The 13,157-nt window shown below is 40.8% G+C and overlaps 5 protein-coding genes across 5 annotated transcripts; 3 read left to right on the forward strand and 2 right to left on the reverse strand.

Annotated features, from left to right (window-relative positions):
* Nucleotides 1–300: 300 nt before the first annotated feature.
* On the reverse strand, nt 301–2,033 carry SARC_08874 (hypothetical protein; the record flags this gene model as incomplete). Its single annotated transcript, XM_014297129.1, has 3 exons — nt 301–1,662; nt 1,710–1,784; nt 1,833–2,033. 3 exons carry the CDS (start codon nt 2,031–2,033, stop codon nt 301–303), a joined length of 1,638 nt encoding a protein of 545 aa, XP_014152604.1.
* A 749-nt stretch (nt 2,034–2,782) lies between these two features.
* SARC_08875 (hypothetical protein) lies at nt 2,783–3,662 on the forward strand (the record flags this gene model as incomplete). Its single annotated transcript, XM_014297130.1, has 3 exons — nt 2,783–2,846; nt 2,908–3,048; nt 3,211–3,662. The coding sequence occupies 3 exons, from the start codon at nt 2,783–2,785 to the stop codon at nt 3,660–3,662; spliced, it is 657 nt and encodes a 218-aa protein (XP_014152605.1).
* A 42-nt stretch (nt 3,663–3,704) lies between these two features.
* SARC_08876 (hypothetical protein) lies at nt 3,705–4,241 on the forward strand (the record flags this gene model as incomplete). Its single annotated transcript, XM_014297131.1, has 1 exon — nt 3,705–4,241. The coding sequence occupies one exon, from the start codon at nt 3,705–3,707 to the stop codon at nt 4,239–4,241; it is 537 nt and encodes a 178-aa protein (XP_014152606.1).
* A 51-nt stretch (nt 4,242–4,292) lies between these two features.
* SARC_08877 (hypothetical protein) lies at nt 4,293–4,841 on the forward strand (the record flags this gene model as incomplete). The annotated part of the gene is made up of 1 exon (XM_014297132.1): nt 4,293–4,841. One exon carries the CDS (start codon nt 4,293–4,295, stop codon nt 4,839–4,841), a length of 549 nt encoding a protein of 182 aa, XP_014152607.1.
* A 796-nt stretch (nt 4,842–5,637) lies between these two features.
* On the reverse strand, nt 5,638–10,942 carry SARC_08878 (hypothetical protein). The gene is made up of 7 exons (XM_014297133.1): nt 10,474–10,942; nt 9,420–9,486; nt 9,084–9,147; nt 8,197–8,330; nt 7,588–7,763; nt 6,992–7,077; nt 5,638–6,686 (listed from the first exon to the last, which is right to left on the reverse strand). Exons 1-7 carry the CDS (start codon nt 10,695–10,697, stop codon nt 6,427–6,429), a joined length of 1,011 nt encoding a protein of 336 aa, XP_014152608.1. The 5' UTR covers nt 10,698–10,942; the 3' UTR covers nt 5,638–6,426.
* Nucleotides 10,943–13,157: the final 2,215 nt, after the last annotated feature.

Raw genomic sequence — 13,157 nt, forward strand, 5'->3', positions numbered from 1 at the left:
ATATATATATATATATATATATATATATATATGTATGTATGTATATATATTTCAATACCATATAATTCATATACATGTATATACGCAAATCATTATCATTATGGCTGTTTCTTCTGTGCACAATGTACACAATGCACAATTCAAGGTATATGCAACCGTCAATAAATGCATTTGTATCATATTGCGTTAAACCTCTAGGTTGCGTTTACTTGACAATACTTAATTAATATCGGTACTATAATATTTTTAATATGTTACAAGAATGTGTGGTAAGAAAGACTTATGTTGTGTCAGCACGACTTACAATTGATTAGCTACCAGTGGTGAATCAGTGATGTCGACAACTCTATCCTGACCAACCATTTGATTGTAAGCTTTCTGGCCTATTACCATGGTAGGTGCATTCCTGTTTCCAGATACTACTGTGGGCATGACGGAGGCGTCGATCACCCTGAGTCCTTCCATTCCATGTACTTTCAGACCATTGGAGTTATCCACCACTGCCATAGGGTATGATGATGGACTCATTCTACAGGTAGATACCGGGTGGTAGATGGATTCAGTATTTTCACGCAGATACTCCTTGATGTCTCTGTCGGTAAGGTTGTTAACATCCTTATCGCCAAATCCACTAACCATCAGGTTATCTTCTGCCAGGGTCTTGGTTTGAACCAGCTCGATGCTCTTTCGTACTGCAGCCACCATGGGGTCAAAGTCGGCGGACACATTGTAGTAGTTGGGGACAATCAGTGGCCCCTCCATTGGGTTAGCCGAATTCAGACCGACTGTCCCGCGAGACTCGGGCCGCATATAGCACGATTTGACCGAGATGCCACCACCGTATCTTAAAGTGGCACCATGATCTTTGTAGTAGAAGGGTGCGACATGCATTTGAAAATCATTAGCGGGAATATCAGGCTTGCTTTTGAAGAAAGAGCCGACCATTTGATTGTCTCCCATGAACACTCCTTCTTTCTTGAAAAGACCTAGGAAGAAGTGCTTGATCTGACTTGGTAGGTTGGTGAGCCCGATTTGCAGTGGCATACTTATTCTCGAAGTTTTTGCATTTACGCAGATGTCGCCATGATCCTGAAGATTCTGTCCCACTCCTGGCAATTCATATACTACATCAATTCCGTGCTTAGTAAGCTGGTCCTTAGGGCCAATTCCTGAAAGCATCAGTAACTGTGGACTGTTAAATGCACCACCACACAGGACAACATCGTTTTTCGCTTCGAATGTTACGGCGTTAGCAGAATCTGAGCTGCCTGATACCACTGCATGCACTCCAGTCGCCCGTTTGCCTTCCGTGAGTACCTTTGTGGTATGAGCATCAACAATAGCATCCAGTTTTGGGCGAGCTCGGACCTTTGGGGTCAGAAAGGCAACACCAGTGCTGCAACGTCCACCTTTGGTCTGTGTGTACTGATAATACCCTACTCCAGACTGGTCTGCTCCATTAAAGTCATCGGTTGTTTTCCATCCCAACTCGTTGCCTGCTTTGACAATGCGCTTACTGTATGGGCCAATGTGATTCTGCGTCCGCACATGAAGAGGTCTTTCGTTACCGTGGTATGGGTTATTTTTAAGTGTATTATTATTCTCCAATTCCTTGAAAATGGGTAGTACATTCTTCCATTCCCAACTGTTGCATTTATTCTCCTCAGCCCACAAGTTGGTGAAGTCATATTCAAGCCGCGAATATATACCATAGCGTTAATCGCAGAGGAGCCACCGACACCGCGACCACGAGGCTGTAACTTGTTCCTACCGTTACAGTTCTTCTGAGGTGTTGTTCAGTATCGATGGTTGTACTTTATACTGTAGCGAACGGTCCAGAAAAACCCACTGGGGTTGCGGATGAGCTGTGTGTTATCATCTAAGCCTGTCTCTAGTAAAGCCACTCGTACATTGGGATTCGATGCGAGGCGATTGGCCATTACATAGCCGGCACTTCCACCACCAACAACCACATAGTCGTAGACCTGCTTAGTAGAAGCAGGGAGAGATCGAAGAGACTTTGAGAGTGACATTTTAAATAGCTAAAGTACATATATTCTGGGGATCATAATGACCTGGTGAGCGCTTAAATATCAGAAAGTAGACTTTTGTACATAGCCATCGGCCCATAATGCGGTGCATCCAGCGATAGATATTTGCTTGAATCATTAATCAAACTGACGTAGCGTATATGTAGTTCTATATTAATGCGTAAACCTATCGCGCGCGTAGGAGCCTTAGGAGCGCTAAGATTTATCCCGCGTACATACACGGTAAAAACTAAAAAACTAAAAAAGAAGAAAACAACTCACTATGTACATAGTGTCATAGTCACAACATAACAGGCTTTTTCAGAAACAAATCATTTTCACGAAAATTTTAAAATAAATCGCCAATCGGCTGATATTCAGTGAAACTCCGGAGTTTCCGGATCCCAAAAATACAACTGTTGAACTCCTCTGCCGATTGTCAGAGCCTATGGATCAGGTTCTGGGGTTTTTTTTGTATTTTGTTTTGTAAAAAAAAAAGAACAAAGGCGCAAATCACAATGCGTGAATATTATAGCCTACCAATTTATATGCATACATAGTAGGGTTTTTAAAATTACATAGTTCGTGCATAGCAGTATAGCCTTTGTTCTATTTATAAGCAGCTATGATATATCATATCAACAATATTCTGTGAAGATAGCTGAAAAGTATAAAAGCAAACATTTGTGGAGATATCGATCATACAATTTAATCATTCAGGAGTGCAAAGCAAGCCTGCCTCCGCAACAAGAATGAAGTTTACATACGCACTGCATGCTACAGCTATATGCGCGACAGCGGCAGCCCTAGACGATAGTTACAAGCCTGCTTCAGATTCATCAAGCAGGCGATTGCTGACTCAGTTGCCAACCTTCAGATTTTACGGACTTCGAGAATGTGGAAAGAGGATTTGTAGTAGCACCGGCGAGTCTAAGAGTACTTGATGAAAACGGTCAAGTGGCATCGGATTCCGATCCCTTTCTAAAGATGATTCACGACGATGTTCCCTGTCCAGACAGTGTCAATTCATCTACCTGGTGACAAGCTCAATTGATGACCCGGGTAGGAGCCTGCAAAGTTATGGACAAGGTGTACCAGATTCGTGGATTCGATTTGGCGGTGATGACCATCATTGAAGCACCCTAAGGTCTTATTGTATTTGACCCCCTTGGCACCAAAGCAACGGCCAAAGAGGCGTCTGACTTCTATTTGAAGGAGGTTGGACCGAACACGGGCGCCAATCTGACACTAGCTGCTGTAGTATTCACACACTCCCACATGGACCACTTCGGAGGGGTTCTGGGACTGGTAGATGAAGAAACTTGGTTCAAAGGAAACATTCAGATTGTTGCACCACTCAATTTTGCCGAGGAGGCACTGTCCGAAAACTACATGTTCATTGGAAATATGGGTAGACGGGCATGGTGGCAATTCGCCAATCTCCTACCTGCCAACGAAAACGCAACTATTCATGCTGGTCTGTCGTTCACGCAATCCAACTCCCTATTCACATACGCCGCCGAAGGCACTCTGGAAATCACGAAAGATATTGAAACACACACCATTGCTGGGATCACTTTTGAGTTTATGTTCACTTCGAATGCAGAGACTCCCGCAGAAATGCACACATAGGTTGAAGACTGGAAACTGCTAAATACCGGCGAGAATGCTGTGATGTCTGCCCACAACTTTTTGACACTCCGGGGAGCGAAGGCAAGAGACCCAATGAAGTGGACCACGTGCATTCAACAAACTATCCGGAGATACGGTAGTCGAGTTCAAACTATGATCGGTCAGCACCACTGGCCGAAGTTTGGAAACGAAAACGTAGAAGAACATCTCACTATGACCCGCGACTACATTAAATTCACTTATGACCAATCTGTTCGACTACTGAATCTTGGATTTGGTATGGAGGAAATCAGCGAGACAATCGAAATGCCCAAGTCCATGGACTCGTACTTTAATATACGTGGGCACTACGGTCACCTCAAACACAACTCCAAGGAGGTATATCAGTTTTACGTCGGCTGGTGGGATGGCAATCCCGCAGGTTTCCAGCGTCTACCCCCGGTGGAGAGAGCGCAGCAGTTTGTGGCTGACATGGGTGGGATTGAGGCTGTTATCGAGCGAGGCCAATGGCATCACGACAATGGTATCTACCGATGGTTTGCTGAAAGCATGACTGGAGGCCAGATATCTGGAGGCTGACTGTCGGAGCAAATCGGTTATGCCGAAGCGAGCGATATCCGACGAAACTTCATGCTCACAGGTACCCAAGAGCTTCGCCACGGCAAGAAAGCGTACCCAGAGCCAGATTTGGACGAATCGATCCTGTTGGAAATGCCACTCTGGATGATGTTGCAGGGCTTAGAGATCAAAATTGACCCCACCATGGCCGAACAGTCCAATGGCTTGTCACTAAATTTGGAGGTGAAGGATACCAACGAGAAGTTCAACATCATCATATCACACGCCGTTCTGATTTCCCTCCCAGTCGATGTATTACCCACCACTGCCCGTGCTACCATTACCGCTGATAGCAAAAAGGCGATGATAAATGTACTATCCACTGGTGATACCTCAGGTGTGGCTATCACAGACGACAAGACTGCCTTTGCCGAGCTGATGGGATATGTCTCCACTGCGTCAGATGGAACCTGTAACATCATTGAACCGCGTGAACACTATATTCCAAAGCCCCAAACTACATATCCCCAATCACAAACTCTGGCATCCACAGCAGAACCAGTCTCTTGTCCCACTAGTGAAGATCTCTCTACAGGTGCTTGGGTAGGTATTGTGCCGTGATTGGCACCTCTTTGGGAGCTATGGCAAGTTTAGCTCAGAATCAACAACTAAACTTGACGATATCAGTCAGGTAGAATAATATAGAATAATATCAACATAGGCAGTATATAATTTAACCGATAAATAAATCAGATCCGAATCGAACCGTATTTGTAGTTAAATGTAGACGTTTGGTTTACGATGGTCTACTGCATTTCGCAGCAAAAAAATTGAATAGAAAATGTTTTGTATGTTTAGGTGTGTGATATGCATATACACTTTATTACGAACTTTAGCATTGTATTGATCTAATGACAGAGATATATGTAATGACAGAAAAACATTGTTCATCAACGTGTCGATTAATCATGATGCACGATAAAACATTGGTATGTATGCGTATATCCATATATATATATATATATATATGATATGTGTGTGTGTGAATACATAAATATAATATATATATATACTTACATACAAAATTATATATATATATATATATATAAATACATACATACATTATATATATAATAAAACTACATATATATTATATATATATATATAATATATACTATATACATTATATATATATATATATATACATATGTAAATATATATATACATATGTAAATATATACAAATATATATAGATACATACATACATATATATTGGTATATATTTACATATGTATATGTATATATACATACATATGTAAATATGTACCAATATATAAATATATGTATATACATATGTAAATATATACAAATATATATATTTATATATATACATAAGTAAATATATACAAATATATATGTACAGATAGAAATTTATTTATATATATATATACATATCTTACTAGTCTATTTTTTTAATCTTTTAATATGTTACCAATGCTGTAATCTACTGTAACTGTAGATACTGCACACTAATTTACCTGCCTCACCAGGTGAAATTTCAGCCGGCATTGTAGTTGGTACCAGAACAGCTACCAGCTGGAATCATTCGTACTATCACTAACCTATCCACCAAATTCTGCTCCGATGACCTTCGTCTGACTATATACATATATACCTATGGATACACATACTGTCGTACATATATACATACATATATAAGTTCTATATGTATATGTGGGTATATGTGTGTGCTGCCTATTTGCACAGAATAACATCAACGACTACTCGCGAATATGAAAAGTCCGTTATCGCCAATTCATCTCTCCCAGTCCCGACACTTCTGCGTCATACAATTATATAGCTTCACATATTGCATATATTGCATGTGTTACCGGGACCGCTACCACTTGCTATCAGCACTACAGACTGATACCAACTAGATCAGCTACTAATCCCAACAGATTCCTACGAGTAGCTGTCAGAAATGAAATTCGAAAACATCTCCCATCGAATACACCTGTAAATACTCTCTTCCACTCGCAAACTTCAGCAAGCTGTACTGCCCCATAGCAGCAGCTCGCCACTACACACTGTTTCCATTAGTTTCGTCCTCACCAATGTTTTTCCGTTTCGAATTTCGAGAAGTCGAATCAATTGTACCACAGCTACATAGGCACACAGTTGGCGCTTGGCACAACGCACACTCCTACCAATAGCTACTCAGGAGCATCAACAGGCCGTCATCCACCACTTTGCACCCGCGCATGCTTTTCTCCACATGCAAATGTTTCAATGAGTAATACTGCCACAACGCTGCAGCCACCACCATGCCGTGCCACAGTTGGTGGCTCGAAAACCAGATCTGGAATCGGCCCGGGAATCGGGATTCGGGAAACTTTGTCACGTAAAACACGGCACCGCCGGAGTACAGAAGTAGGAGAACAAACCACTTCGCCACCCGACCAACTGTATGGGAAGGAAATACTAAGATTTGAATTTGAAACAGTGCACTTTCGGAGGTAAATCGAGCTTCAGTGGCACAGAAGATTATATTTGCGACGGGACTTTATATAGAACATTGTTGAAATTTAAAAAAATATCAACCACAGTTTGATTAAGTGTTGGACTGTCAATGAAGATCTTACAATTCGGTATAGAATTACTAAGGCAATGTCCCGATACGGGCCGCATTTGTTCAAACAAAACAAAGACCTTATCAAAAGCAATAGATAGGAAGAGACGTGCGTGCACTCTGATAACAACCAACTGACCTCCTTCTGTCGCTGCCACACTCATCATTGGGATGACGGCGAACGCGCCAACACCGAAGAATATTCCCAATCGGTAGTGCATATATCTGAAGATACCGACAACACGCAGGATTCAGGTGATTAGACGGGTAATAAAATCACATGGTGTGCGTCTTGTGGGTGAACCATATCCGAGCCAAAAGCTGTTCCTACCCCACAATGTATATATATATATATATATAACCAGTGTGCGAGATTGTAATAATGAGGGGGTTAAGCATTAAATTGTGTGCAAACAGCCGATTCGCGTGAATAAGGAATCATGCAGAGTGCGCAAAACTTTGCCGTGAAAGATTTTACGACAGATGCTCAAATTATACGCATTGAGCACCAGAAATCACAAGTTGATACAGATTGTGTACTATTTGACATCAGTAGCTCTAGCTAGGTCTGAGTTAACTTGCCTATCATCGCTAGGATATTCAAGGTTGTACATATATATGTATATGTGTTTCAATATATAGCTGCGATATATGCGTATAAATATACAACTGCAAATCCGTTTTTGTGTATATATACATAACTGCAAAACCGTTTGCTTTTGCCCCTCAACTTGCCTGTCATCATCGAACTTTGGCGAAAACGAGAAGATTACGCCTGTAATGACCAGTATCGTAATGCCCACTTGGTAGACTGTCCGCTCTGTTGATTGGCAGTAGAACTCAAAGTACAGACCCGAGAAGAAGGACCCGTAGATCATCACAAATATCCCCAGGTAGTCCAACATCACCACCTGCGAGTATTCGGGATCAAGAATGAGGTTCTATATTCACTACGATTCCCGGATGATCCCACATATTGAGCGAGAAAATGGGACGAAGTTAGTTTTGAAATAGGCACGTCGAGCAATTTAGTGACATTCGACTAATCTCGTGGCAGAACAGCGACTAAAGGCAATATAAATGGCTCTATCATCAAGACATCCAATTTAATAGAATCTACGGATATCCTATTTTACCGTCAGACTAGTTTATACATCTTACACGACTAACACTTTAGGTTATGGAGTTACTTGCAAGTTATTCGATAAAATACAAATAGAGATTGGATGCATGCAACTTCATATAAGTTTGAGTATCTTGAAAGAATAGCACTTGAGGCGATGAAGTTACTTGCCAGTAATGTCATAAAATACAAATAGTGATTGGATGGATGCAACTACTTACCAGCTTATAGATTTCGTACGAATAGCATTTGAAGGTATGGAACAGGATCGAGCCAGTGAAACAGAGCGCACAGCAGACGGCAAACACAGTCAGCATCACACTATCCATGATGTGGTAGTTCTGATATTCCAGGCCTGCCATAGAACATGTATCCGGTTAGTATGATATGACGGGTACGTACCCGGTCTGATGATGCATAAATAGTTGCATGCTCTAGCATGTTAACCGTGAAGCAGCGTGAGAACACAAGCAATAGATATGCCGCAGATACACAACTGGCGCTATTCACCTGTCGTCGAAAACAATGAATATGTATATCGTTACGCACAAACAGGTGGGGTGCCACAGCTTCTGAGGCAGTGGTACAGACTTAAAGCTATGTATGCGTGCAAGATTGATTGACATCTCTATAAATAGAAGCCTTCGAACATGTATTTGATGAGAGAAGTACTATTGCATACCGTTCCTACTCTGCGAACAGAAGAGTACAACAACGGGCGGAGATTAGAGCAGGTACTGCAGTATATACCACTGGAAACGCACACTGCAATTGAATATGACAAGTCTCAACGAAACATTTACGGAGGAAAAGGCTACAACCACCCAGCATCCGACCATTATCGGGTAATCGTGGGAACAGAAGTTATGTCCATTCGAATAGAATATAGAGTACAAGCTCAAAGCCGCATACTTTCTCGTATAGACGTTTAACGCGAGAAGCTCTGTATGATATTTTATATTGCTCTCTTAGTCGCAAATAGTTGTTGTACGGGTTGTTAATGACAAAAATCTAATCGTGCATGTTATCTAATATGACGTTGAACGCGAAAAAGCGTGTATATATTTCATATCGCTCCCTTAGTCGCAAATAAACGTACAGTAATTACCTGTCAATGAAAGAAATCCAATCGTGCATATGAAGCCGAATATATGCGTCCAGATATTGACCGTCTGTGGAGATGTAGTGCGATGTCAAGGTCAGCGGCAATATTTGTAAACTGCCCTCCATATTAAAATAAATCCTACTCAAACAGAGATTAAGCGACTAAATTTTGCGTACCTGTAGCTCTAATAGTTATTTTGTTGATAATTGGGAGACTTACCTCCCGAGATATTTCAAACTATATTCTGCTTATCTGTAGCTGGGGTATTAACATGCAGGACAATCCATAATATGCGTATCTGCAGCTGTAATACAAATAAGAAGTGCAATATGGTCTCACCTCATTGTGGAGTCGGAACATAGACTGCAGACCGTCGACAAAGGAATCTATTCTGGGATAGCCATAACTGTGAGTGTTAAATGGGGGTGTATTAAAAATTATTTTTTGATATTCCCTAAAACACAGACTATACATATATGCACAGGAACCTAGCTACATATAGTATATACCTTGATTGTTTAGCCTTTTCGTTATGAAAGGTAATGTGCTATATATAGCTAGCCCAAGGATCAAAGCCTATATATTCAAATGACAATTACAAAGTACTAGAACTAGGCACCTTGTAGCGCTACTTTGATGCAGGCAACGAGCCAACAGGTTCAACTAAGTTTGGTTATAACGCTTATGGGTAGCGTGGCGGTTCTAAATAGTACGTAAGTGCTCAGGGAATAAGCAATATACGAGAATACTGGTGATTATCAGTCGCATTCCAATATGTGTATGCCAAAGTTGATTAAACTGGTTTATAATCTACATAATATGTATTGCGCAATGAGTTCATACATATGTGGTGAAAGTTGAGAATGACGAATACTGCGTATGACTGTTAGGGGCTGGCATAGCAAGGGATGTGATCGAAAAGTAAGTGGCCAGAAAGGAATGATGTCTGTGTCCTAATAATGGCTCCATGTAGGAGCGATACCCTGAAGGTGGAGTCGAAGATCAGCAGTGAATGTTGTACAGTAGATTCATAATGTAAGGTCACTATATGAACGAAGAATTGATAGTTTAGTACATACTGGAGCACAAAAGGTAGAAAACATGTGAATCAGCTAAATGGTATACCTTACGCTATTACCACAGCTTTAACAAGTGTACGATATAAATGTACTGTATATAGAGCAGGCCGGCCTGACAAATGATGTACAAAGAACATACTTGGAAAATATAAGATACCCCGTAAAATGGACTAAGTTCAAGACTAGCTACGAATGTACAGCATGCGGCAGGTCGCCCTGACACGTACTATACGATGCAACTAATGCGATCATGCTACGATAATATGATATGTACCACTAAGGTGTATTGTGTATAATCCCTGTCAAAAACATACTGTATGTGTGGTGCAAGGGCGTGTTGTGCCACTTCGTTCCTCGTGAGCCTTCTGGAGAGATGCTTTCTCTCTGTTATCTTAGTAGACACACCGTTGCTGATATCACTGCTACTTTGATTAAACTTGCTCAAGTTATTCATTTTCCTCGCATGTACGTTATTATCTTTGAAACATACGTCGGGTTGAGGTCCGTAGTCAAAGTGGTCGGGCTTCCCGCAACTCATCGTACCTATCTATGTATATGTATTTATAACGGTGCTTGCTACAGCAGTCAGAGTATGATTTATCAGTATATGACGCCGTGTCGCTTTAAGTCTGTGATATAAATGATGTCACAAGTCACACCTATGTGGTACACAAGCTCAATGAGCATCTGGTGAACAGCTATCGATGAGCATTTGGTGAGCAACTAAATATCGGTGAACAGCTAAAATACATGCATATGTACATAAATACTTTCAATTTTTTTTTGAAATGTACAAACAATACACACATATTCCGCTGAAAAGAATCAAATCACGCTGGCGCAATAAATAAATGAATAGCGAGATTGGCGACTGGCGGCAGGCGAGTGGCGAGTGGCGACTGGCGAGTGCGGCCACAAGAGCCCTCTGCCAACGCGAGTCGGCTTTTTCACAGCAGCCGACCCTTTTTTCGGCTTTTTCAATCTAGAAAATATCTAGCAACCATTCATATGCTTTAGGGTTTAGGGTTAAATACAGCAACAACCACTAAAATTCATGTATTGCACCTCTAGGGTTTAGGGTTTAAAATAGCAACCACTTATACGCTCTTTTTAGGGGTTAGGGGTTTTAAGGGCCTACAGCGGTCCGGCCTCGCCCTTGGGGCTTGAGGGCTTGCGCTGCGTGTGAGCGGTGAGGCAGCCGCTCGTGAGTCGGGACTCGGGCACAGCCGTCTCCTCACTCTCCTGAGACCTGAGTCCTGACTCCGCCTTCCGCCTTCCGGGCTCCCTGGCAATTTTGTTTAAAATATACATATTTATATATATTTACTATAAGTCTACAATTTTTTTTTTGGTTTTTAAAAACAAAACACATTTTCAATCGTATGTCAATGAAAAGAAACCAAGTTTAGATTTTTTGCGTTTATTTTCATTTTGAAATATATATAAATTCGAATCATCATCGCCCCTCTCGACTCTACTCTAGAGAGTAGAGAGCGGGGTCTTCTCGGGTTCCGGGAAGGGATGCGTTAACAACAGGGAATTTGAGCAGAGACTCTATCAAGATTTCCCCACCCCTGACGAGACTCACGAGAGAGAGGGAGAGCCGTGACCGCCGGGCATGAAGTCAGCCTTTGCTGACTTGTTGGGCTGGGGAAATTATGATTTTTTTTTAATGATAGTCCAATATAATTTCACGAATGTACAGGATGTACCTACAAAAAAATTACCAAAATATCATAGCCTTCTAAATTATACAAAAATATGAGCTAATAAATTTATTGTATGTATATTTTTTATTATGTATATGTATGTATTTTTAATATAATAAAATGCCCCACGGTGATACACAGCCCAAATGTTCACAACGGGATGAATATTACTGTAAATAGTGATGTCTGGTCTCTGCTGGAGTATCTGGACTCTGGACTGACACTCTTCGCGGGGGTTTTTTACAAAACAAAAACAATCACGATAGGGGTGGACTACAAAACAGTAGGTTTTTTGAAGACGGGGATTTTTACTATAGAGGATGACCCAGAGGTATTTTGATTATTGACGTTCATTGGTCGTTAAATAGCTTAAAATGTTCGTCTTAACGAGTTAGCCACGCATTTTTAATTTCATCCCGATCGACCTATTGGTTCAAAAGTTAGGGCTAATACTGGTTTGTACCAGAAATGGGTCAGTCAACCTCTATAGTAAATATCCCCTGTCACCAAAAGCCAATATTTTTGTAGTCCAAACACAAAAAAAAAATCCACCAAGACCCAAAATTCTCATTACCTCAAGTCCTCAACAGGAAGGCAATGAAATTCCACTGAATCTAAAACTCAAATTGTCAAAACCTAATGGTAATCACTTGACGTCAGAAGACAATATTATCACGTTTTGAAATATTCTCTGCCATAAAAGGTATGTATACATTTTGCAAAATAAAATTACTCACGACAGCTCATTTATAGCCCCCTCTAAATATATGTGACTGTGTCACTGTGGTCTGTGACTCTGTGAGTGTGAGACACGGGCGACAATATAGTGCATTCAAGAAAAAAATATGAATGTACATTTTGTAGACGCAGTATTTACTACATTTATTTAAAACTTTACCACGCCTGTCCGATTAAATACTGTAGCTATTTACAAAGAAAAATTTAATACATTTATAATCAAGCTCGATATACTTTGTACACCACACTTTCCAGAGTGATATTCCGAGAAGTGCACTTTAATATAAATAAATATATACCACCAAAAACAGACGAGCAGGATGTCGATGCAAGATGTAAGTTATCAAGACTGTGTTATGAGTGTATGTGTGTCTGATATAGTTACTGGCATATTCATTTATGAAAAATATGCTGATGTGATTGTAGCATGCGAAAGTACATCGGCGGACTTTCACGTCAAGGGCGTAATATTGTATTAAGCCATTTCAGTAACCGGATCATTTGCTGCTTGTATTTAAACTTTTCTATGGAAACATAGGAATATTTTCGAT

This window comes from Sphaeroforma arctica, assembly GCF_001186125.1.
Source record: "Sphaeroforma arctica JP610 unplaced genomic scaffold supercont1.843, whole genome shotgun sequence".
Classification (NCBI taxonomy): domain Eukaryota; class Ichthyosporea; order Ichthyophonida; genus Sphaeroforma; species Sphaeroforma arctica.

Coding starts and splice junctions, on each gene's coding strand:
- SARC_08878 (XM_014297133.1), bottom strand. CDS start 10,697: ATGAGTTGCGGGAAGCCCGACCACTTTGACTACGGACCTCAACCCGAC. Junction 9,487..10,473: donor GCCCTTGCACCACACATACA/GTATGTTTTTGA, acceptor TAACACTCACAG/TTATGGCTATCCCAGAATAG. Junction 6,687..6,991: donor TGTGGCAGCGACAGAAGGAG/GTCAGTTGGTTG, acceptor CTTCCCATACAG/TTGGTCGGGTGGCGAAGTGG.